We start from the raw sequence: 23005 nt of genomic DNA, 5'->3' as shown, positions 1-23005 counted from the left end.
AGCTCGTTTCGCCTGAATATACAGCCATCAGATGTACAGCTGAGGGTTTATTATTTTTGCAGAATGCACACGCATTCCGAATTTGCCGTGCTCAGAAACGGAGACAAGACGTTCATCTGTGAGCTGGGCTTTGGGAAAAGACGTCTCTGTGTGTCCGGCCACGGGCGCTGGTAGAGCGCAGACAGGAAATCTGCCAGACTGCCTCGGCAGGAGGCTGCCTCCAACACGTGCGGCAAGGAACAAGAAATGTCTTAATGATTAATCACTGTCAACCTTTGTTCTCGTTCAAGACTTGCATTGTCGGACAAGGCTCGTAATGAGGGGCTGTCCCTGGGTCTGTTGCTACGGGGTTGTGCAAGTGCCGAATCTCAGCCCCGGACCCCGCGAGAGATGCAGCTCCCACTTTGCCCAAGTTGAAGGAGTTGGGGTGGGAAGGTTGTTCTCCGAGTGCCTGCCAGTGGCTATAGGGCTGTGCAGCTTTCTGGCAAGGGATTATGGCAAGGCTGCAAATAGATCACTAACGGCTGAAAATCAGTTCACAAGGATCTCAGGAGCGAGCAGCTTCCCTGTTGGTGCTGAAAAGGCCAAGTGCTATAAAGGACAGTGCTATTAAGTGCTATTAGTGCTATTACGGACAGTGCTAAAGTGCTGTGAAGAACTGCACAAATAACTATCTGTCAAAGTCTCTCACTTGTGCTTTCTCACCGAAAGCTGGGATTGGCTCCTTTGCTGTATTTGATCACCCATTTTTACCTAGGAGATTGTGCACAGTGTCCTTTTTTACTCTTTTTTATGTATAAACTTTCACAGCACTGAGCAGCGGGAGAATTAACCTCTTTCTGAAAACAGTTCTGGGGCCCACCTAAATTTCAGCGTGTCCAAAAAACTGGCCTTTTATGAAGCCTCCCAGGGAGAGCTGCAGCAGCTGGGTGTGCTGAAGTACTTATCCCTCTGCCTGCTGAGTATCTGCTGCATCCCTCCATATCCAAACCTGTCCCTCCAGTGGGCGACTCACACCCCCGAGCCTGCAGAAATCAGGTGTGTGCTCCCTACTGTCCTGATCGTTTCCAGCTTCGTAGTATCTGAAGGGATTCGTCCGCCTTTCCTCTTCGAGCTCCGTCGCATGGTTTGTTGGAGGAGTGACACAGCATTTGCTTCTTTTCCCTGGTTGGATGAAGGCACAAGTATTTCTGGCAGACAGCCTGGGCTTGTGAAATTGCAAAATGCTAGCGTCCGTGATTCCTTGTGTATGTGCCTTGGAAACATGGTTGGCCCTGAAATTTTTGTCCTGAGAGCTCAGATGTTCACAGGAGAAAAACAGAGAAGATGGTCCCCTGTGGCTGAGCCAACTCCTTATAAACACTCCACAAAATTACCGAAGGGGAATATTTTGCAGTCTTCACCCAGCTGTATCTCTGGATATCAGACACAGGAAAAACAGGTCTTTGGATCTTGCAATATTCATTTTTTTAAATGCTGTTTACACATATGATCGTGATCTTGCTGGAATGCATAAAACTGCTCTCTGGCAGGGTGTCAGGAGATATTCAACCGATAACAGTATCTCCAGCATGATTAACTTTAGAGGCGTTCAGGTCACTCTATACATCCTTAGAAAGCGATCCACTAGTGCTTGGCAGATCAAGGGCTCTTCACACTCACTATTCCAGGCATCCTACTCAGGTGTGACTAGAAGCATCTAAAATTAGGAGTGTAAGGAAATGTTCATATCCTCGAATCCAGGCTCCTAACTTAGTTATCTAAATTAGACATCTAGAGCCTAATTATACAGCCCAGTCCCTCTGTATTGTGAACGCAGAGCTCCAGCAGGCAGTTTAGAGGGAATCTGATCTAAGCCTTTGGTTAGAGACCTAAACTTAGAGAAGTCTCACTTTTATGCTGTGTATTCCAGATATGCGGAAAAAAAAGGTTGAATGAGTTTGAGGTGCTCAGGAAGATGCTTTTGGCTCCCCCATGGGGCCGAGCAAGCAATAAGGCAAAGGGGAATGGGGCTGGCTGTATTTCTGCCCAGTCTGTGTTATTTCCAGCCCTGATATGTAGATCAGATCCTCGGCTGTAGCAAATCAGCGTAACCTCGGGAAGTCCTTGGGGCTCCGGCAGTGTACACTGGCACAGAAAGCAGCCCTCCCTGCTCCAGCTGGGAGTGGGAGTTGTTCCTAAAAATAAGAAAACCTTTTAGCTTTTTCACTATAACTGAAAGAGTTCTCCCTCTGCAGGCACTCTGCCATGGTCCTCCTGTAGTTTTGTTTTCTCGTCTGAGGCAAGGACACAAGCAGGCAGGGCTTGGAGTCCAGGCATCTGTGGAAACCCCGGCGTTTAGCAGAAAGGGGTGTTTCTGCTTGCATTAGATGTAGCAGAAAAGAGGTGGCTCAGAAGCGGGCTGGCGGGTGCTAAGATCGTCTGTTCAACAGAGCACCCTGTGCTTGGCTTCCTGAAGTTGCATGAGTGAGATCAGGTCTTTCTGAACAAGCCACCAGTAAGGTGGATAATTAACTGGTTCAAAGACAGAGCTCAGAGGGTTGTGATTAGGGGCACAGAGTCTAGTTGGAGGTCGGTGACGAGTGGTGTTCCCCAGGGGTCAGTGCTGGGTCCAGTCCTCTTCAATATATTCATCAATGACCTGGATGAGGGGACAGAGTGCACCCTCAGCAGGTTTGCTGATGACACAAAGCTGGGGGGGTGGCTGACACACCGGAAGGCTGTGCCACCATACAGAGAGACCTGGACAGGCTGGAGAGTTGGGCAGAGAGAAACCTTATGAAATTCAATAAGGGCAAGTGTAGGGCGCTGCACCTGGGGAGGAATAACCCCCTGCACCAGTCCATGTTGGGGGCTGACCTGCTGGAGAGCAGCTCTGTGGAAAGAGACCTGGGAGTCCTGGTGGGCAACAGGATGACCATGAGCCAGCAATGTGCCCTTGTGGCCAAGAAGGCCAATGGCATCCTGGGGTGCATCAAGAAGAGAGTGGCCAGCAGGTGGAGGGAGGTCATCCTCCCCCTCTACTCTGCCCTGGGGAGGCCACACCTGGAGTACTGTGTCCAGTTCTGGGCTCCCCGGTTCAAGAAGGACAGGGAACTGCTGGAGAGGGTGCAGCAGAGAGCTACAAAGATGATGAGGGGACTGGAACACCTCTCTTATGAAGAAAGGCTGAGGGATTTGGGTCTCTTCAGTCTGGAAAAAAGACAACTGAGGGGGGATCTTGTCAACACTTATAAATACTTAAAGGGTGGGTGTCAGGAGGATGGGGCCCGGTGACAGGACTAGAGGTAATAGGCACAAACTTGAGCATCGGAAGTTCCACCTAAACATGAGGAGGAACTTCTTTACATTGAGGGTGGCAGAGCACTGGAACAGGCTGCCCAGAGAGGTGGTGGAGTCTCCAACTCTGGAGACATTCAAAACCCACCTGGACGCGTTCCTGTGCAACCTGCTCTGGGTGACCCTGCTCTGGCAGGGGGGTTGGACTAGATGATCTCCAGAGGTCCCTCCCAACCCTATGATTCTATGAAATATCTATGAAGCCTGGTACTGCCCCATGCTTGGCCCTGGGGCCCACTGGAGAGCCCCAGTTTCTGGCTGTGGAAAGGAACACACCAGCTGAGGCGATGGAGGTTCACACCAGAGGGTCTCGGGGGGTCTGGGCATTGCCACCAGCCCTGCACCACCCTGAAACAGTGTGGCAGGACTTCAGTGAGCCACTTCTTGGAGTTCTTCTCCTCCCGCTCCTTCTCCTCCTCCTTTTCCTAGTGTTCAGTGTCCAGGGTGGTTCACAGCCAAGCTCACAGGGTCAGGAAGGCCACTGGTCCCTGAAGAAATCCACAAAGGTGCTTTGATCTCCGCCATCCTCATTCTAAGCAGCCTGTGATGCCAATTGTCACAACTGAATCAAACTGCTTATGAGTGGGAACATCGTGCACAGGTTTGGTCACCAGAGGAACAGAACTTTGCAGAGCTCTTCCCCTGGAAGCAGCTGTTGATAAGACAGGCATCGTCGCTGAGCAGCCTTCAGTGGATGGATCTGAAGCCTTTTCTTTTTAATTTTTTTTTTAATTCTTTGTTTCTTTAAGCCAGAACTAATGGAAAAGGAGAGTGAAAGTCAGCGCTGTCGCTCCTGACCTGACACTGGGCACAGAATGAGCTGCCCCACAGAGGAACAGAAAGGCGGAAAAATTCACCCCCTCCTTTTGAGGGAAAATGTGCAAGAAGCAGAAGCCCATCCTGTGACACAGACACAGCGCTCCTGGCAGGGGAGAGAACAGCCTCTGAGGGCATTGTGGTTTAGTAAAAATATTGACCATTGTTTCCCTTCTGTCCCACCAAAATTATTCATCAATTCCAGACGTCTCCAGGAGAAAGAGGTGAAAGGTTTGTGTGTCCTTTTCCAACCAAGTGTCCGTAAACCGCTTCTGAACTAGGAATTCAGAAATGCCAGCTTGCAAAAGGCTTTCAGGGGCTCAGGATGAGCTGAGGAGAGGAGAGGAGAGGAGAGGAGAGGAGAGGAGAGGAGAGGAGAGGAGAGGAGAGGAGAGGAGAGGAGAGGAGAGGAGAGGAGAGGAGAGGAGAGGAGAGGAGAGGAGAGGAGAGGAGAGGAGAGGAGAGGAGAGGAGAGGAGAGGAGAGGAGAGGAGAGGAGAGGAGAGGAGAGGAGAGGAGAGGAGAGGGAAGAGAAGAAAAGAAGAGAAAAAAGAAGAGAAAAGAGAAAAGAGAAAAGAAAAGAAAAAAGAAAAGAAAAGAAAAGAAAAGAAAAGAAAAGAAAAGAAAAGAAAAGAAAAGAAAAGAAAAGAAAAGAAAAGAGAAAAGAGAAAAGAGAAAAGAGAAAAGAGAAAAGAGAAAGAAAAGAAAGAAAAGTCTATTTCAGAATGTGTGTTAGAAGCCAAAAACTCCCTTCATTTGTATGAATACAGGTCAGCTGCAGCAGGGATAGTGAACGGCAAACTCAGTCTTAAACATTTTGATTTACTGCAGATTTAAACATTTGAGCATAATGTTCTTTGTGATGCTTATGCACAAAACCCCAGTTGTGCTACCAGCTCTGAGGAGGTGTCACTGACTCTGCCTCTCTTTCTGCTTCTTGTAGGTTTTATATCTCACTGTAACACCAGGGAACGGCGTGCAACGCACCAGCTTTGCACCTAGATCATTGCTGTGCTGGAGTTTGGGCACCAGCAGAGCAGATGGGGGTTTGTGGTGCTTGGTGAACGCTAGCTCAGCCCTCGGCTGGTGCCCCTGCCCCAGCTGGCACGTCCCCGCGTGGGATGTGGCTTGTCTGCAGGGCTGGAGGGACGCGGCACGCATGAGCAGTGCCAGCACCATCCCTGGAGATATTTAAAAGCCAGGTAGACATAGTGCTTAGAGATATGGTTTAGTGATGGTTTTTGGCAGAGTTAGGTTGACGTTTGGACTAGATGATCTGAAAGGTCCTCTCCAACTTAGGCAATTCTGTTATTCTATTCTATGCATTGACTTTGTAGATCTTGACCCTAAGGAGTTGGGGGTGAACCCAGACAGACACCTGTACCTGTCAGAGATGTGATGCTTCCAGCCCATCCCTGACACACGGCTGGCTGCAGGGATGCGCTCCCGGTCACGTCACCTCTTTGGAGGCAAAGCAGGGAGAGGATTACCTTTCCTGTGCAGGGAAGCAACATGGTGTCACGGTGCAGGCGAGGCAGCAGCAGGCAAGAGGCTGGGCTGCCCCTGCAGCCTGCTGGGCGGAGGCACCCCTGGGACAGGGGGCACACATGTCCCACTCCGGCCTTTCTTCACTCAGGGGTTTCCAAAGTTAAAGTGCATAAACCGCAGGCATGGGAACCCGGGAATGAAGTTCAAAAGGCCACCGGCAGCTTTAGATGTGTGGAGTCATAGTAAAGCTGCTGCAGTAAAGCCAGGCTTAGAGCAGGATGAAGCAGTTCAATGAAGGCAGGGTAGCTCCAATGAAACCCAGATCCGCCCTTCCTCGGCAGGGACGTTGCAAAGCACGCTTCGTCCGAGCGCAGGGGCAGAGCCCCGCGTCCCTGGCAGCGGTGTAGCCCTTCTGCCTTCTGATTTGCAGCGATGCAAGCGCGGGGTGAGAGTAAGGCTCCATAGCACCGGTTCACGAAAGGTCAAGCTGCTGCACAGCAACTCCCCTGATTTATTAGGAAACCGTTCTCCCTTCTCCCATCGCATTGCTGCCGATGGAAGATCAGCAGGCAGGAGAAGTAACACATCGTAGATTCATAGGCTCACGCTGACATTTCACGAACGGCAGAGAAAGGGCCATGCAAAAAACCCCAAACTGGCTCCAAGTTGGTGATTTATTCTGTTTTCTCAGGGCCCGTTTGCCAAGCAGCTGGTGTTTTGTGCCAGTTCCTATTACAGAAGAGCTTTCTTTGATAGGTATCGTGAATGGACACTACACGGTTTATCTTAAAACAAAATCCCTCCCCACAGCTTATACGGGCTGGCAGGGGATGAGGAAAAAAAAAAGTTGGGCTTTGTTGTTCGGGGTTTTTTTACACAGGACTATGAAAGCACGCCGGGGGGAGCCTGCATTATCTGTGCAAAAACACAACAGATGAATTCTATTAATGGATGTAACATGCGGCTGGGTTCAAGCTAGAGTTGTCATTTGAATATAGAAGTCAAAGCCAATTTATTGTAACATATTTTTCTTTTCAAAATATTTTAAGAAAGACAAAAAAGTTTGCGCAACAACTTGGCAAGCAGGTCTGTTGAGAGGAGGTATTTTCTATCTCGCAGCTAACATAAGGGCTGAAAAATGTGGCAGTGCCGAGCAATCCTGGATTCCTTCTGGAACTGAAAGAAAGTGTGCGGGATATAATTGTGTAAGAGCCCAATAAATTTTGAAGGGTGGGTTTGTAACACTGCCTTGGGGGCTGCAGGTGGCTCCAGAAGAAAGTCATGGGTTTTATTTCAGTAACAGACGTCAAATACTTTATCTAGCTAGCTACGCACTCATGTGGCCCCATCTAAAAGCCACGGAATTATTTTAAAATAGAAATACCCATAACAATCATTGTGTTTCTTCCATGCCAGATGGTAGAAAGATAAGTTGGATTAGTTTGTAGTGTGTGCGTGTTATTGTGTGTGTGGGAAGGGTAGGGGGGGTGCAAAAGCTAAGGCACAGAAATGAGCTTTCCTGGAGTTTGCAAAGCGATGACCATCAACTCTCCGCAGTCTTCAGGGCACGGGTAGGTTACGCCTGGCCAGTCCTTGCTTCATGCTTCACTGTTGGTCCGTATTTATTTCCCTGGATGCAATGAGAGGCAATGTCCATGGAGCAGAGCTTCACCTAGGTTGTAGACCAGACCCTGGGAGTACACCTCGGGACTGAGAGAGCTGCTGCATCACAGGGAGCATCAGACTCCGGCTGTGGATTCCCCTTGTAGGGAAAATACGCCGCTGCAATAATAGGCTATACAGAATTAAATGGTTTGGTTCCTATGGTGAATTGCAACAAAGTGTAGTCAGAAAGCTGATGTTTCTCATGACTGTTGTGACCTCTCCAGCGTCTCCTATTTTATTTGTAGCCGGGCAACTATGGAATACCTGACTATCAAGTGATCCAACATAGGCTGAGTATTTTTGTGGGGTAACGCATTTTTCAACTGAGAAAACTATTTCCTGCATTTGGTAAAGGTCCAAGTACCAAACGCTGGTGGAGCAAGTAGACAGAGAACATATTGCTGCCAAGGGAAACCATGGGTAAAAGAAAATGAGCAGCATATTATCATCTCTCGTTCGCTCCCATCCTGTATGTTCTTGGTCTGAGTTCCCAAGTGCCTTCCCCGTTGCCCCCTGAGATGACTTTTTGCCATCTCTTCCTCATGAAGCTGCACATGGGGAAGAGGAAGCGGAGCTAGATTCATCGCAAAGACCAGGGAGACCTAAAGCCCTCTTCAAAGTCCTGTTCAGTTACACATTTCTTTTACCAAGGAAGTCGATAAACTCTAAACCTATTTAATCCTGCCGCTAATGGGACAAAATTAGCAATCTCTCAGAGATTACTCTTGTCAGGGAGGTGACAAGGACGAATGAAAGTGGCACCGCTCACCCCACTGCGAAGTAACAACTTACCGCTTCTGCATTTTCTAAGAATACATGCCACTTCTAGCAACGAGTCTGTAACTTCTTGCTGCTGCTGGCCAGATGGCAGGAACCAGCAGACGCCGCGTTTGTTCCCTTGTGGTCAAACAAACTGCTGTACAGCCCGATGCAAGTTTCCTGAAAGATCCCCAGGACGGCTCCGTTACTTCTGTTAACGTTTCCCAAGCTCCTGGTACAACATTGAGGTTTTCCACTGGAACCACCTGGCGCGTTTTCAGAGTTTTCAATGACCGATGAAGTTACTCGATCACCTTCTTACTTTGTCAAAGCCTATGTATCGGTCACTTGTCCTGAGAGTCTGTGGGCTGTGTCCCATATTTGAACTAATTGCATAAAAAGGATTATTTCCTTTTCTTGATGATTGTTATTATTTTGATCCTTCACGAGCCATTTCTTCTGTTTCAGGATCAACACTCTGTGGTAGGCCAGGGAGCTGGCCCCACTCCAAGCTCCAGTTCTTGCTCAAATCCAAACACTGGAAGTGGTTACATGAACTCATCCCAGCAATCAATGTTGAATCAGCAACTGATGGAAAAGAAACAGGCTCTGCAACGGCAAATGATGGAGCAAAAACAACTCCTTCTACAGCAGCAGATGTTGGCAGAAGCCGTAAGTTTTCGAATTCCTTATATTACATGGAAAAGATTATTATAGAAACAATAGAAAAGAAAGCTAAGACAGGGGGAAGAAAGCCCCCAAAACTTCGGGGTCGTTTTGGCAATGTCTAGACTTTCCAGAGTGTGCCTCATATTTTTTCAACACTTTGCTCGGCCCTTTTGAAACCTTCTTCAGTTTGTAAGAACTCAAGTATCCGAGCTACTGTGGTTTCGTTATGAGAAGAGTCTAAGCATATGCTTAATTTGAGGCACATGATTGTTGCCAGTGGTTTTTCTTTGCAAGATAAGCTAAGGTGGGCTGCTGTGCTGCTTCGACCACAGAGGAAAGTTGACTTCCATGTTCCGCAATCCAAGCAGCATGATATAAAGTGCCTGTGTGTAAACCAGGATCAGGTACATCGATTTCAGTGTTCAGTACAAGTTTGCATGCTTGGCTGAGATCATACTTGAGTCCTCCTTTCTCTGTTTCTTTTGGCATTTCCAGATATTTGTAGCCAGTTCATTTCTCTCTTTTGGTATCCGAGAGACCAGTTGGGAGTTTCTGGTCATTTTATGAGGCGTGGGGGATATTTGTGGTCTTGTTGGCAGTGAGAAGTGCTAGCACCCACTAGTTTAGTTCCACTAAACTGTCATTGCCTTTGATATCGCATGAACTGAGTCAGCTGAAGGTGCTTCATGGCCCATCACCCATGGCCAGTGCAATGAGGGAGAGACGCAGCTGCCCAGAGCAGGAATATGTGCCCTCTACATCCTCATATTCACCGTTCCTTGATAGTCCTGCTTGCCAAAGCAGAAGAGAAGTCCTAGAAGAGGAACGGAGCTTGGCACGTCCTTGAGGCAGGCAGAAAGCAACATGGGTGCCCTGCGGCAACTAGGGAAGGGCTGCAAGGAGGATGCTGGGGAAGGACGGAGGTGACACCACCACCACCTCCTTTGCTTCCCCCAGGCTGAAATGACAGCAAACCCCAAGCCTGTGGCTTATTTACCTCAACCTGCATCTCTCAGCCTACAGGGCAGCCCCATTCATGCTGGCCTGACATTTTGAATCCAAAACTTTGTTTTCTCTATAAAGATGTAGACTCAGAAATACTGACACATTTAGTGGATGCCATTCAGTAATTAAAGAACAACACGGAAGGGGAAAAGCATTCATGGTTTTGCGGGGATGTTTTCAAAACAAAAATGATTCCATTTTCTGTAGAGAATATCTTTTCGTTTACAAATTTATTTCCATTCCAAAAATACAATTAGAAAAGTTGAGTTTGAAATTAAGGATTTAATTTGTCCTATAAGGGAAATATTTGTTGACTTTTTAATTTATGCAGAAGAAAACTGAGGTTTCAAGTCAGCTCTATGTGCTGCAGTTTTCTGTCAGATTTTTTAGCAGAATGGAAAGTTAATGACTCAAATAGCTCTTCTTAAAAATCAGTAAAATAGAAATTAAAATCACTCTATGGAATGTGTTTTTTTGATCAGCTTGCCTTTGCTTTTGTATTGTGTACATAGAAATACACACAAAGCCTGCCTGCCATTTTTACATGTATTGCAGGGATTTCCTGGGAGATAACTTGTCTTTCTTCTTCACAAGGGTCCAGGTCAGCGGTATGTTAAAACGAGCCTTATAAATCTTAATCAGATCCCTCACTCCCAGAGTGCTTTACGGAAATGCCTAAATAGCGCAAGAAAGGCTCTTCTCCCAGTGTTTTAAAGTGCTCCTGGCAGAAGAAAAACCAGATTTTTCATGAGAAGGTCCATTTGCATGCTCTTTTCAGGCAGAAAATCCCCAAATTACTCTGATGGACATCCATCACCAGCCAGGACCTGACTCTTTTTCACGCTGAGGAGCTGGCTTGCCATTCTGGCAGCCGAACACGAAACCCAGTTGTGTTGCAGAGAGGGGATGAAGCCTGCCCGTAAGCACGACTCCGGGAGGCACCTGTGCACCAGCAATGACTTACCAGTGACTGAGATGGGCAAACCCACATTTTCCTGCTGTGGGTCCACATATCCCAAAGAGTCGTTGCTCATGGGTGGGCAGTGGCACTCTGGAGGCATCAAGTCACGCTGGTGCTGATGAGAGATTTGGCATTGAGTCCTGTTCCTGCACTTTCCAGATCTTTATGAACACAGGGCAGTTAGTCATATTTCAGTCCAAGGACTTGGATTTCTACCTTCCCTTCACCAGAGACGTGTCCTGGCAGGCCCAAAATAAAAAAAAAAATCTCCCCTACTAGTCGGCTTTTTCTGCAATCTTTCCCCGCTGCCCTTTCCCCAGTGTTTGCACTCCCCGAGTAAGAGGACAGACAGCACTATGTATGTGTACGGGGAAGCACAGGGCAACGATGAGTGGCATGAAAACCAAATGTCCCAGCATCATCCTTGCTAAACCCTGGCCATGTTTCCTGCTGGCATCCCTGGTGAGAAGAGGCACAGGGAGGACAAAGCAATGGGTTTTGCTGATTTTTGTGGGAGCCCCTCTGGTGCAGGAGGAAGGAGAGAGTGAGGGATGGGTATGGCTGTGGGTGGGGATGACAAGCTGAAATCCTTCTTGCCAGCTGTGCAGGCTGCGAGGGCTGCGTGGGTGAAATGGGCTGGTGAGCACTGATGCCACCAAGGTGCAGGTGTGGACCTTGCAGGTCTGGACCCTCATTGCTCCCCAGCTGCACAGACAGGGTGAGAGCCATGAAGAACCATCAGGTCCCTCTGTCTGATGAACATGGTGAGCAAGACGGTGTGGACATCAGAGGACACTTTGTACTACAGTGCAGACGTGGCCAGTGTTCACAGAGGCTGAGCAACTCTCGGTGATTTTAGGGAAAGTTAGACCAGACTCAAACACAATACAACCAGCAGAAAGGTTTCTATACAGCCTTCAGTGGGTGGGAGAACTTTGTAGAGTGGAGTTGATGGTTGGACTCGATGATCCCAAGGGTCTTTTCCAACCTAAATGATTCTATGATGGCACAGGTTCACAGCTGCCTCTCCTGTCGACCAGACGAGGTGAAAGGAAGGAACAATTCAGCTATTTACACACTGAGAAAAGAAAGAGGCAGGCAGAACATAGAGCCAGGAAAGCATTAAAAAAAAGCAAATTAATATTTTTCTACTCTAATCCTCTAGGAGAAAATCACTCCACAAGATCAGCTGAACAGACACTTGACGCGACCACCACCAGATTATAAAGACCAAAGAAGGAACGTGGTCAACATGCAACAAGCAAATCAATATTCTGGTAAGTGCCCATGGGCTAAATGAAACTGTTTCCTTCCTTCCTTGCAGCTGGAAGATCATCCAGAAGAGCCATGCATGCAATGATGATCGGGGCCTGATTTTCTGGGTATCCACTTACATCACCGCAGAGGCAGTGGCTGGTGGCTGCTGCTCTCCTGTGCTATTTACCTGACTGTCCCCCACCACTGAGAAGTGCTGATCTGGAGAACCAGCTGGTGGGTCATCCAGGCTGATGCTGCATCCCTCAGACATGGGGAAGGAGGGGGTGGTACCCCTCCCATTAGCACTGCCTGGGGCAGATGTTCTCCCAGATACTTGGTACAGAGGTGTCCCCTTGACTATGCAGCCTCACTCCATCTGGATGCTTCTCTCATGTACGTGGTACATCTTGCTTCAGAGCCTGAGAGGAGAACCACCCCTCCCTTCAAATGGCAGCTCATGAGGACCCTCATACTGATTTTTAAGCACCTCGCATGACACCATCATGGGCAACCAGAGCTACCATCTGAACTTTTGGTCTCTTTAATGTGCCACGGTCATGGCCTCAGTGCTGCTCTACAAGCAGCATTTCAACAGATCAGTCAAACAGCAGGGTGAAAGCCCCTGCTTTCAGCCAGAACTGCCTAGGGCAGAAAATGCCCAACACTTCGGGAGTAGTCCTTTGTTTCAGCTCTTGTGTCCTCACCACCTTGGAGAGTCTAGTTTTGGGAGCACAGGACTGCCCGTTTGGCTTTCCATGCTGCTCACCTTGCTGGTTAGCTGGAGGCTGCTCTGAGAGCAAAGGCAGAGTAAGGAAAAGATGCTGGCGAGAGAGAGGAGGTGGGGCGAAATGCAGCAGATGGGATCAAAGGATGTTCTTTATACTGCAGAGCGTCCGTGCATTTAAGTATAAAAAGGATCCTTTATCTTCTAGTATACCTTTGTATACAACACCCTGTGGAAAAAAAAAAAGATGGTTTGGTTAGTTTGTTTTTCTGTGACTGTTGGCTCTGCAGATTCAGCCAGGGGTCTTAGTCTTTCCTTCACACCTGTCCTTTGTAGCAAAACTTGTTCTATTACGATTTTAACAAGTTCCCCAGTGCAGCTCGCTCACGTGCCGGCCCAACCTGGCACCAACAGCCCAGCTCAGGCAATGTTCATGCACTCCTTTGCTTTGTTTACAAGTTCTAGAAGCGATAAGCTTGCTGCAATCTGGAAACTGCTGCTTTCTAACGGGCCTGAGTGTTTATCATCTTCAGTAAATTTGCGCAAGCGTCACCAATGCCAGTGTAATAACCCGTGGTGAGGGCAGTGCCACAGGGCAGAGAGAGCCCTGCTTGCTGGCTTGGCACCTCCTGCACTCATACAACAAATGTGTTGGCAACCCCAGCAGTTTGCTGGGGAATCCTGTGCTTCGATGTGGTGTTGTTGTTTAAAGGCTCGTTCCTGGAATCAAATGATTAACTGAGATCCTTGGCTTTCACTTAAAAACAATCCATTTCTAGCCCGAGAGAGAAAATGGAAATGACTGCAGCCACATCTGTGAAAGGCTCCAAAATAAGTAGATCGCCATTGTTATGTGGCTCCTCTTCTTCTTAATCTGATGGACTCTTTGCCAATCTCGTGGTATTTGGAGCCCCATCTCCTGGGTTTGAAACATGTGGGATTGGCAGCACTCGGCCATTCAAATCGCAAGTCCCCGCTGAGTGAGCCCAGGGAGGAGAGCAGCTTTTCAGGCGAGCCCGGGAGAAAGGGCCGAGCTGGGAGCTCGCAGCAAAGCTACCAGATGGAGCGATTAGGAAACTCTTGCATAAGGGAGTAACAGCAGGGAATCTGTTCCCTTTTTCTGGGAATGACTTCGCTCAGGTCAGGGAAGAAGAGGCAAAAAGTTAAATAAAATAACAGAGTGGCTTGGAGACACATGGTTAAGCATTTTATTCCTCTATGCTTTTCCCCCTAGTGCCATGTCACGGCAAGAAACCCCCGGGACAAGAGCAGGTGAATTGGGCAGGGAAGGCGTTTCTCCGAATCTCCGCAGCCTGGGGTGCCCAGCTGCTGTATGCAGCGCTGCCGGGGAAGACATTTCTTCCCATCTGGAAAAAATCAGAATGGAAAATATTTGCGTTAAAAATAAGAGGACGAAAATAGCGATACAAAGAAAGAGGAAGCTTCGTCTTCTGCACAACAAGTACAACCCATGGCCCGACCACTTGTGCTCTTTAAAGAGCGTGGCATTTGCAGGAGCAGTGCGTTGGTAGCCCTGGGGGCTGCTCAACAGCTGGCAGGGTCACCCCTGGAGGGGATTCATCCCAGGGACAAGTGAAGTGACTCCACAAACTTGTAGTTCAGCTGGAGAGAGAGAACCAGCTCTCCCCAGATGGCTGTTCCAGGTCTTCTGAAATGCCACCAATTTCTGTGCGGTTCCTCTGTTTTAGTACCAGCAGAAGGGAGCAAAGAATCAGGGTCCCCATTTCTCTCCCCCCTGCAAAAAGATGTTCCAGTATTTCCAAAAAGCAGCGAGCAATATGGAACCCACGAGCAAAGCCAAAGATGGGGCTAATCATGAGGTTGCCTGCTGAGCACTGACTTTCTCCTCTTCCATTTTCAGAGCTAAATACAGTTAGGGAGCTCCCGGGAAGGACATGGAGGAGAATCTCATTATCCCTGTGGGGGTAAAAGCAGGTGGACTCCTCATAGCATCTCCTGTCCCAGGGACTGCCCAGCTCGGGGACTGAATTTATGTGCTTAAGTTAGGACAATGTAATTGTTAAGACAATTAAATTCTCTATATCAAGTATCTCTTGCTCAGAGACAGTTTGAGGAAAAGCCTGCCTTCCAGGATAAGGTGATCTTAATTTAGGTATTTATGTTTATATAGATATAAAAGAGAAGCTGTGGATGCCCCATCCCTGGAAGTGTTCAAGGCCAGGCTGGATGGGGCTTTGAGCAACCTGGTGCAGTGGGAGGTGTCCCTGCCCAGGGCAGGGGGGTTGGAACTAGATGATCTTCAAGGTGCCTTCCAACCCGAACCATTCTGTGATTCTGTGATATTGATTTGGAACAAGCAACTCCAGTTGTGGAGTTACAGTGTTAATAATGATTTGGGAAGAGATTATTTTTAAGTACTTAAGGAAAAAAGGCATCCTTTGCATCCATTACTAAATGGAAATAGCATATTTATAAAAATAATGCAGAAAAGACAGAAAAATATGGTAATTCTTTCTTTGGTTCCAGTGCGAGGGAACCTAACATCATTATGGTGAAATTTCAACAAGAAGAGTATATTAAACAGCTGTTCCTAAACATAGACTTTTTAAATACGTATGCGCATGATTTGTCTTCAAGAGTTTTAAAAGAGCTGGCTGAGAGGTTCTCCAAATTCTTAATGTCACTTTTTGTTTAGTCTTGAAACTCCAAGGAAGGCTGTTAATGCCATGACAAAAATTAAAAGAGTAAGTAGGTAATTGCAGCCCCAGTGACCTAACGCAGAGCTGAGCAAAAATACTGGGGAGCTGATACAGCCCGAATAATAAAGAATTTAGGAAGGGAATGTAATTAATGTCAGGCAACATGGGCTGATGTAGAAGAATCTTTTCAAACTAGCATGGGCTTTTTATCAACTTTGGTTGATAAAGGTAATAGTTGTCCACATAATGTCCTTTAAAGCATCTGATTTTGTACTGCCTATTTTGGTTAAGAAACCAGAGCGATACAAAATTAACATAACACATAAGGAAATGGCTGAGAGGTCTCCAGCTATCACTGTAAACGGGCTGTGTGATTGCAACCGAAAGGACAAGCGCAGTCTGAGATGATGCTGAACAAGAACAAAAGAGCTTACTTTACTTCCATGTTGGGGATGTGCAAGAGCTATTACTGTGACCAGCTGTGATGTACAGCCTTGAAATCAAATGTTGAAAAACTGTCACGTTCTGTAAAGATCTTAGAAGGACCGAGGGACTGGAAAACATGCCACGCATTGAGACTGATGTATTTGGAGAACGCTGCAGGCATGATCACAGTCTTGAAGCACCTGTGTGGCACCATTGATGATGGACCAACTAATAAAATTAATCACACAGACTAATATATAATAAGATTTGATGACGAAGTCAAAGTTAGTCAAATTCAGTCTGGTTTTGTTATATGCACGAAGGATCAAACCAAGGCAGCGTTCCATGTCCAACAATTGCTGCTAGTTGCTACCTATGAAATAGCAAAGCTCCAGGGCTGTATGTTCCTCGATTCCTCCTCTGGGAGAGGCTCAGAGAATTCCCGAAATGTGGTGGTACCTTGGTAGCAAGCCCATTCAACGGTTTTTCTTACACTCTGGGAGCCATCCAAAGCGGTACGAGAATTTAACTTGTTCTGTGCCATGTAGCAAAGATCACCTCAGCTGACCCACACACTATGTGAAGAGACGTCTCCTTTTGGTTGCCTTGAACCTGACTTCTCCTAGCTGCCCTTCTTGTAGGGCTTGTACTGGAAAGCGACAGTAGCAAAAGGAATTAAGCTGTGTGCCGAGGCGGGTTCTCCACAGTGGAGAGCCTGTGTTTACACTGGCTACACTGGCTGTGTTCAGAAAACGTTTGGTCTTCAACCAATCTCTCAGGGATTAATTCAGAGCCTTACACTGCATAAGCGATCAGCCTGCATTGCACAAATGACTTATTGTGGCTTCCAAATAGAGACTATGTAGCTGCAAGTCTGCCACAGAAGTGAGCTGGTGCCACAGTTTGGAGGCCGAAGAGAAGAGAAACGTCTCTCCTTGTGATTCATCGACAGATGTCAGGTACAGGAAAATCCTCCACTGGGCAGAATTAGCCATGAAAGGTGGATTCGTGCCAACTCATAACTTCTAGTTTTCTGACGCACAAAAGATGATGTTCCTGTGCAGCAAATGCCTGCACATCAGGTATCATGTGTGGCTCCCTCATGGGCAAGTCAACTTCTGCAGGGGCAAATGTCCATAGCCCAGCTGGGAATAGAGCTTAGAAGGGGCATGTGGGTGGCACTCACCAGGCGCAGCACCGAGCCATCTCCTCATGCCTGCTCAGCCACCACACAGGAGGACAAGCAGGTCACAGACTGGGCTGTGCTGCTCCCCCAGGGAGGGAGGGAGGGAGGCTCTGAGCGCTGCAAATGTGTGAGACGCAGTCTTGGTTCCTGCTATCACCCAGGTCAAGCATTCCCAGAAGAAGTAGATACCACTGCTCTAGGTGTCTAAGGAAGGTGGAAAAGAAGCCTGACAATGGTGCCTATCACTCCTCCTTGTCTCTAGAGGGATCCAGGATAAGCCATGCCCTGTAAGGCAGAAAAATTCTTGATCTTCCCAGCCTCTGCTCACTTAGACAGGCTTTGTCCTGTATGAGGTGTCTAGTGCTTCTGTAGAAAAAGGCAAAAAGTCTTCTCTCCTGCCCAGTGGTTCCCAGTGACCCCCCTCTGTCCTTCCCTGGTCCAATATTTCTCTTACAATGAGCACTGGTTTTGGCTTATCTGATATCCCCTGAATGGATGGAAAGACTACCAATGGCTTCTTATAGACCAAGACACCCTTTGGATGATAGGCATCTTTAAGGCCTTGAGCAAGTTCATGCAAGTCCTTTTAAGAGCAAATTATCTTCTTCAAGAAATTCTGCTGTTAGCAAACTGGATTTTTAACCTGTTGGTATTTGAATGACACAACGCATTGATACACTCATGTTTGTTTTAACACTTTTGTTTTCTCCTTTCCAGGTGCTTCACCGGCGGTGACTTTGAGCTCCAACAACATGTCCTTATCCAACCCAATTTCAACTCATAGCATCATGCCCCAGAGCTCCAGCCTCATGTCCACTCTGGCTGGGACCCGAATGCCTTCTGTTCCTGCCACTCGGAGTATGGGCTGCTATGGGAACGTTCCTTGCAACCAACCAAGCACATACAACGTGACTTCAGGAATGAACCAAATGCAGCCACACAGAAACCAAAATCAAGTCCTGCCCAGCCAGAATAACCCCGTGATGTCTCGACAGCAAACCATGACACAGGGAAACAATGTAACGGCTTTTGGGACAGGGTCAGTGGTCAACTCGCAGCAAGTAAGGCCAAGCTTGAACCATGGAGCCACAGGTATCCCCGCACAAAGGCCAGCCAACGTGATGATCACGGCTACTGCCACTGCCCAGAACTGGGCCTCGCAAGAAGCTGCAGTGAAGCAGCAGGATGCACTGAAACCCACAGGGGTCCGTTTCCCCACCGGCACTCCATATCCTAACCAGTCTTTGCAACGCAATGTAGGCAACCAGCATTTTCCTCAGCGTGCATTGGCACCTCCTAATCAGTTAACAGCGGGAGTCCAAATGAGGCCTCCTCTAAACCAAATGCACCAGACTCTGAATGGACAATCTGCTGGCTCACTACGAGGTCTCAGCATAAGACCCAACCAGCTGAGAGGACAAACTGTGCCTACCTTGAATCAGCCAGGAACAAGTATGACACCTCCATCATCTCTGACATCAACCAGTTTCACATCTACCAACCAAAACTCTCGGGCTTACCAAGGAAGTGACCATGGTAATGACCTAGCGTTTGACTTTCTGAACCAGCAAGGTGACAGTATAGGACCTGCGCTCAACAGTGACTCAGACTTTATAGATTCTTTACTGAAAACGGAACCTGGTAACGATGACTGGATGAAAGACATCAATCTCGATGAAATCTTGGGGAACCACTCATAAGTGACAGTACCAAGGGTGAACCAGATGAAGAGGCAGTTACGGACGCTAGCTTTCTCTTTACATGCCAACAACCTGCTTTATTAATTTACACTCCAGTAACTGGGCTGTCCTTTAAAATACCGTGGAGGGCAACTGCCCGGTTTGAAGAGTTGCTCTAGGAACAAAACTGAAGTCTCCCCTGATGAAATGACAATGTAAGCGATGCTCGTGCCTGCCGCAAAGGAGTGAGAACGTGTGAAGGGCCTGTTCCCCACATCGGTGCCCAGCACATTGCAAACCCATCAGTTTTTCTCATGGGAGCTGCATGGAAAAATGTGTTTAGCTTCCCACACGTGCAAGCACCAGACAGTGGTATGGGTTGTGGAACATCATTTATCCGAGTGCAAGTAAGAGCCCAAGTGGTCCAGAGCTCTTCAGTCATCGTGTTCGCAGCCCTTAACTTCCTTGGGACTATCAGCCCGGACAGCATCAGGCCCTGTGTAAATCTCATTGCATTACAAAAACTGTTTACTTCTACACAGTACAAACTCACATTTGCTTTTCCAATGATTTTGGTTTAAAACCTCTGTTTTGTAGCACACAAAAGGGTAACTGGTCTCATCCAAGGGAAGAAGGAAACATCATCCAGTGCGTTACTTGGTGTGCTCTAGCCTTTGCTTTCTCCCTTTCATCGGTGCTTGCAGTGACTATCAGAGGACGCTACTGTCCTGCCAGCAGCACAATCATTTTCGGCATTGAGGGAAACATGAGATGAACTACACCAAAGCTCAGGATCCTCACTTTGCCACCTTGCCCTACCACAGAGACTCCTGTGACTTAATGGACAACTTAAGTGAGAAGGGTGCTCACGATTTGACCCTCACTGACTACTTTCCTAGTCCAGCTTAGAGGAGGGCAAATGCATGAAGTGGCTCAACTAAGCCACAATCCTCACTTTCATCTTAACCCATGGCGAGTGTCAGGTAGTTCAGCCCGGTCCTCTTCTGTCGAACAGGTTCACTCCAGCAGAAATGGTAGCATCTCTGTCTGGGGAGAGGCTACCGCTTTGATTGCACAGCATTTTGGCTCCATTCCGCTTTCCTGAAAGAGGTCCAGTGATGACCCATGTCCCCACAACCTTGAACAGGCAGAGTAGAAGAGGTGCCACCCCTGAAACTAGCATGTAGCTCAGTTATAACCACCTGGGCTACTCGCAGTAGGAGGCTCCATTCAGCCACATCTGTGCTTGTAAATGAAAGAGTTTGGGGGAATATTTCTGGGCACTGGACTCATTCATCTGTTCTGGGTTTGGGGATGGCCCAGCTAACATTGCCCTGACAACTTCTGTGCATCACTAAGGAGTTAACCTGGGGCAAGAACCATTCCCATAGACAATTTGCCACCTTGCCTTAGAGCCTAACAGAGCAGAGCAGTAAGGATACAGATTGTTCCACACCGCTTGACCTAAGTGCCGGGGAAGAGTCTTGACCATATTAAATTTTCTCCTATAGACGTGGTCAGTGTAGGGCATCAGACGGAGGTGCCGTGTGACTATAAAGCAGCTCCGCAGAGAGTCAGACGGGAGGATTCATAGATGGGAACAGATCTTGCAATTCAAATGAAAGGGCTGTTCTTTAAAATGATGTGGTGCGACGTGTTTCACAGCCTCCTCTGAATTAGCTAAAACGAGATGTGGCAAAGGAATACAATGCCTACGTCCACATGCCTCGGTGCCAAGAGGCATCGCTCTACCCCGTGCAAGTGCTTTATTCATCCTTGTTAGTGGCAGTGGGATGAGTAGACTACTTGACAATAGCCTCTGCGCTTATCTGACCTATTTCTCAAGAGAGGTTTTATTTAATCAGGGTTCTCCAGTCATTTCACCCTGTCATTTCACGTGGGCGCAATTTTTCATGATGTTTCGGGAAGCATCGTCACGCACACAAGCACCAGCACCTCCAGGACAGGTGTAACGCGGGCATTTAGCTAGATATGCCAGTTGAGGCGTGCTGGGCCATGATGCTGGTCATTCCCAGACATGTTTTTCGTAAGAGGGACGAGAAAGGCTGCTGAAGAGTCCCTTCTGCTACCCAGGCTAGCGATCGTTGCACAGCCGTGCATTGTGTAACGCGGTGGCTCAGCTGCCCAGAAACCTCCCTCTTCTCCCCTGTTTTGCCTGGGGTGCATGCGGTCTCTTTGATATGCCAGTACAAATTTTTCCAAGTCTTTAGAAGAGCTTTTCAGCCCAGGCCTCTGGCGCCCCGCATACGTTTGGAGAGTTTTGTTCTTGGTAGGAACAGGCGACTGCGATGCCACTAAGGCCGAGGTTGAGTTAGTGTCATCATGAGCAATGGGCACTGAAGCCGGGTAACTTCAACTACCCTCACACGCCATTGAAAAAGCCACCACTGGTTTCTGTATTAAGACCAGATTGTTTTCCAGATCCTCAAATGATGTAAAAAAATAGTTCAGCTGAGGAGCTGGTCCCGAGACTTCAGGGTATCATCCGGTGGTGGATTCAGTGCTGAGCTTTGTCCCGTCGGCCTCAGTCTGGAGTGGAGAAGACACTGGGCTGTGAGTGCCATCCTCGGGGTCAAAATTTCATCCTGTCTTAAGTAAATCCAGCAAGGGGGGAGGCCATTCGCAGTCCTGTAAAGATATGCCTGATGCATTTGAAATGCGAGCTTGTGAAAGACTCCTGCAACCAAAACTTGAATCCGATATCATTTCTTCAGAACACTTGGATCTGAACAGAGCTAGTGTCTTTTTTCTCTTTCTTTGCAATGGCTAAGTGCACTACCCTTATAGTCTATTTTTCATCATCGACCGGGCACTCTTCGCAGTATTGGGTTGTAAATATAAAGAATTATTTGTTTTGTAAACTTTTGTAAAAAAAAACAAAACAAAAAGTAATAATATTTTGGTAGAAATAATAAAAAATCATATTATTTGGGTTATATTTATACATATGTGAAATAAATATACTATCAAAAAGTTGTATTTTATACAAAAAGTCAGCGGTTACCTTTTGTATTCTATATACAAAGTTTTGTATGATACGATTGTTTATTTTTATCTGCAGACTTCAACTTTGGATTTTGGGGGAGGGCAGAACGGGATCGTGGTTAAATAGCTGGGCCTGACCCCAAGCTCGCTGAAACCAATGGAGTCTTTCCATTGCCTTCACAGGGCTTTGAATCAAGCCTTTAAGTCACCTTCAGATACCTTTGACATCTGAAGCTCTCTGGAAACCTCAACATGAAAACATTCCAGGTTTCAAATTTTTTCCCTGAAAAAGGCTTTTATTATTATTATTATTATTGTTATTATTATTGTAACTCTTGGGAGGCAGGTGGGACCTATGTAACTGTCATGTCCTTGTTGCATGTATGTCTGCTTTATATTTTCCCCATATTATAAACCAGTGTTTCTCTATACAGACTGAAAGGAGAAGTTGCTGTACAGAAATGTTTGTGTTTATGCATTTTTACATGTGGCTGTATATACCTCCTAGTACTATGCAGTGACACTTATTTGACTCCATTTATTTTTCACCTAAACATGAATAGTATGTTTTTCAGTAGCTATCAAAACTCTGCCAAGTAAATCAATCAAAATTATCCCAAGTGTCTCTTTTCTTAATGCAAAGTTTATAATTAATGCCTGTTTAGTCAACTGCTCGTTTGTCTGGGTAAATGAAAATTACAGTGGTATTCTAGGAGGGGAAGAGAAAAATGTGCATCTGGCAGCTTCTGGGAGCTCAGTCTGCCTCTTGGCAAGAGCTGCAGCCTTTTCCTACTGACTGAAGCCATGGTTTCATTACCAGCAAGGGTTAACAAATAACACATGGTGGTTTAGCTCCTGGAGAATGGGTTGGTGTAGGCTTGCAGCACAGTCATTTGCTCTGGGATCCTGCTGAAGTTGAAGCAGAGAGCCAGGCACCCCAAGAGTGAGGGGACCCGAGAGGGTTGGCTGGGTCCACAAGCCCATGCCCTGCCCTGGATCATGCCCTGGAGATATCTGCCCCTCCCTCCCCACCAGCAGAGACCCCTAATGAGATGCCAGAAATCAGGGAACGGGATTCTCCTCCTTCCCTCCCTGCCTGCTTTGTACTATGCCTCATTTTAGTCCAAAGAAATTCCAGCGTGTACCAGATCACGCTGGGTTGTGGGCTGTTTCACACAAGTATTCATCCCCGGCAGGCTATTTTTAGCAGGCCAGCCCCGAGGAAGTGATGTCCCGTTCCTCAAGAGGCTTTCCTCGTTAGCCGGACTCCATCTCCAAGTGCGTGGCACTTCCTGCCCCATCAACTGAGCAACAAGGAGTGGCAGAGGGGACACTTCAAAGGGAC

The 23005-nt window shown here is 47.5% G+C and overlaps 1 protein-coding gene across 1 annotated transcript in view; it reads left to right on the top strand.

Annotated features, from left to right (window-relative positions):
* Positions 1-22256, top strand: part of MAML2 (mastermind like transcriptional coactivator 2) — a 222566-nt gene extending 200310 nt beyond the window's left edge. The window contains exons 5-7 of the mRNA XM_063329733.1: positions 8535-8738; positions 11867-11978; positions 17693-22256. Coding sequence (XP_063185803.1) covers positions 8535-8738; positions 11867-11978; positions 17693-18675 — 1299 coding nt within the window. The 3' untranslated portion in view covers positions 18676-22256. The remainder of the gene's footprint in view (positions 1-8534; positions 8739-11866; positions 11979-17692) is intronic.
* The last annotated feature ends 749 nt before the right edge of the window (positions 22257-23005 follow it).

The sequence above is a fragment of the Chroicocephalus ridibundus genome, chromosome 1 (assembly GCF_963924245.1).
Source record: "Chroicocephalus ridibundus chromosome 1, bChrRid1.1, whole genome shotgun sequence".
Taxonomy (NCBI): Eukaryota; Metazoa; Chordata; class Aves; order Charadriiformes; family Laridae; genus Chroicocephalus; species Chroicocephalus ridibundus.
This window is presented reverse-complemented; position numbering and strand designations above follow the sequence as displayed.